This window comes from Penaeus japonicus, unplaced genomic scaffold, assembly GCF_977035675.1.
Source record: "Penaeus japonicus unplaced genomic scaffold, GWHDUDI00000001_assembly GWHDUDI00000025, whole genome shotgun sequence".
Classification (NCBI taxonomy): Eukaryota; Metazoa; Arthropoda; class Malacostraca; order Decapoda; family Penaeidae; genus Penaeus; species Penaeus japonicus.
This window is the reverse complement of record NW_028234427.1, coordinates 31014841-31017340: the sequence shown is the minus strand read 5'-3', so window position 1 is coordinate 31017340 and position 2500 is coordinate 31014841. Positions and strand designations below refer to the sequence as shown.

General features: G+C 44.4%; 1 protein-coding gene across 3 annotated transcripts in view; it reads left to right on the top strand.

Annotated features, from left to right (window-relative positions):
- The first annotated feature begins 258 nt into the window (after window positions 1-258).
- LOC122267094 (uncharacterized) overlaps window positions 259-2500 on the top strand; it is a 4094-nt gene continuing 1852 nt past the window's right edge. The window contains exons 1-3 of one of the 3 annotated variants that reach the window (XM_043037074.2): window positions 259-660; window positions 1089-1330; window positions 1891-2500. The exon at window positions 1891-2500 is cut by the window's right edge and continues 293 nt beyond it. In XM_043037074.2, the coding sequence (XP_042893008.2) occupies window positions 627-660; window positions 1089-1330; window positions 1891-2500 (886 nt within the window). In that variant the 5' untranslated portion in view covers window positions 259-626. Of the gene's footprint in view, window positions 661-845; window positions 1331-1890 lie in introns of all 3 variants that reach the window. The other 2 variants (XM_043037077.2, XM_043037076.2) reach the window with 2 other exon arrangements.

Here is a 2500-nt window from a genome sequence, read left to right as displayed (position 1 = left end):
TGTGTATGTATAATTCGGTGTAGCGTTGTATATTGAAGTGGAATATGTTATTAGACTCTTTATATCATTCCTTGTCATGTTCTAAATTGTTGTATATCTTGTTTGCATGATAACGTCACGAAAGTAGCTGTGGCATTTCCTTTTTCTTAAAAAAAGGACAATCTTTTCCGGTTCATGACAAAATGCCTAGTAATAGTACTTACGTTGCTAGTTTAAGTGAACTGCCCTCTGCCATAAAACAAATAAATAAAAAAATAAATAAAAATAGTATTATGTGGAATATCTTTCGGAGAGCTAACTTAACAATCCTTCAAGTTTACTGATAAGAAATGACAGTGAATGACGTCATGAATTCTCCGAAACCACCTGAGGTCCTGACGGCCACATCCTGCGCTGACACCGAGTACAGAGCCCAGTGCCTCATGTGCGCCTCCGAGAGGAACCCCGTCGCCTGAGCACCGAGTGAAATGAGTGAGCTACGAATAACGTGAAACTTACGAATGGCGAAAAGGCAGAATTTCCCAAACGCGGACCAATATGCGTTTCTTTAACGGTTCAGTGACCCGTGTGATGGATATCGCTTGCCTGTTTTAACGTGGCTTTAAGTGTGCAGTGCTCATCAAAACATGGCCAATAACACCAAGTCAGTGCTTGTATCAGGTACGTCATTTCGACTCTCAAATTTCGGTGTATCTTTGAAATGCAGATAGGTTTCGCTGTTTTAAAGATGTTCCATAGGGAAACGTAGTAAGGATCAAATGTTGTTTATTTTCACAAAGCAAAACTAAAATGTTCCGATGTTTTCATTCCTTTAAAAGCCTCTTATCATCCTCATTTCTCACTAGTAAGACTAGCTGAGTTCCAACAACGATAGACGTCAGAGAGTTTGTGCAGAAGCAGGAAACCCATTATCAGTAAAAGTCAGAAAGATTATACAAGGCAGATGTCAGTTCGGGCGACCGTATCCGCTGCAGGAGACAGTCCCCGATGTCCTTCACAAAGGGAGACACGTCGGGACATACACCGTGTCCAATTTCTCTCCGTACCAGAAATCGAATGAACATTTACCCCGTCTGTTCACGCCACAGCCAGGATGGAGGAGGAGGTAACGTGCGTCGTGTGCTCGGAGCTGTACACAAGGGGGTCGCGAGAGCCAGTCGTCTTGCCCCTTTGTGGCCACACCTTCTGCCGGCCATGTCTGTGCAACCTGGAGAACACGGGGCGTCTCAGCTGCCCCACCTGCAGGCAGACCTACGCCGGGCCGCCTGTTGACAAGCTGCCCACTGTCTTCGCGCTCCTAAGTCTGTCTGAGCACTTTCGGAAATCTGAGGTTCGTGTGGAATCTGGCCGGAGAGACTTTTTTTTTTTTTAGAGAGAGAGAATATCAACACTCGTGAACAGATTGAGAATCGAGGAATCAACATAAACGAATAACAGCTGATTAGAAGAGTTGGAAATAAGTTTCTTTTTTGACTCTTTTTAGTGGAGGTCTATTGTCTTTTTAAATCTGTTTTGCTCTTTACTTTTTGCTGTTCTAAACGGAGGAAAACAATAAGTATAATGTAGTAAATGACTGTTCGTTGTATTTTTTTCATTAATTTCAGATAGGTTTTCATGCTGTATATATAACCTGGCAATGATTCTCGTATTTCTTTGGTGATTCTTTAAATACAGCCATTGGATCATTCATAACTGTAGTTGAGTAGACAGATACTCTATACATAATCATTATTATGTTTCATGCCAAGAAACTAGGACTGTATTGTGATAATGATAAACTTTATTGACTAGTAATCAGCTATCATGAATGGCTTTCATAACATTATAAATTTGTTTTACTTCTTTTTCAGGGTGCATTCATTTATCTATTCATTTCTTTCCTTACTACAGGGCCATGGGTGCCAGAGACATGGGTCCCCGGTAGAGTTCTGGTGCCGCAGCTGCCAGCTCCCCCTGTGCGGCCACTGCCTCCTTGACGAGCACGTCAAAGACGGCCACAGGGTCGTGAGAGGGACGGACTTCATTGCAGAGCAGAAGGAGCAGATTCTAAGCGAATGTACCGTGTTGATCCAAGATATAAGCAACCGGAAGGGCCAGTGTGTCAACAGATTTAGTGAGTGGATTGCACAGATCATTGCAGGCGTCGAGGAGAGTGCTGTGCTGTGGAACTCCACCCAGAATGTTCAGAATATCATGAATGATGTCGCAGACGCAACTAACATTGAATCGATTTTGGTGTCGTCGTCGATGCTCGGAAGTCTTAAAGAAGAAGTCATGAAAGTAGCTCCGAGAGACACAAGATCGAGGACCGCGAGTGACTGTTCACTGAGGTGCAGCTCCTGCAGCGAGATGGACTCTGCCTCTCTCCTCGGCCTCCTCCGCCAGGAATCCTCCCCCGACGTGGAATATCAAGAAACCGAGTTCGAAGAGACTGAGCAGACGAACGCCCCCGAGGAGAACATTCCAAATCTCACAGCCTCAGTCTCGGACGTCGCTGTGC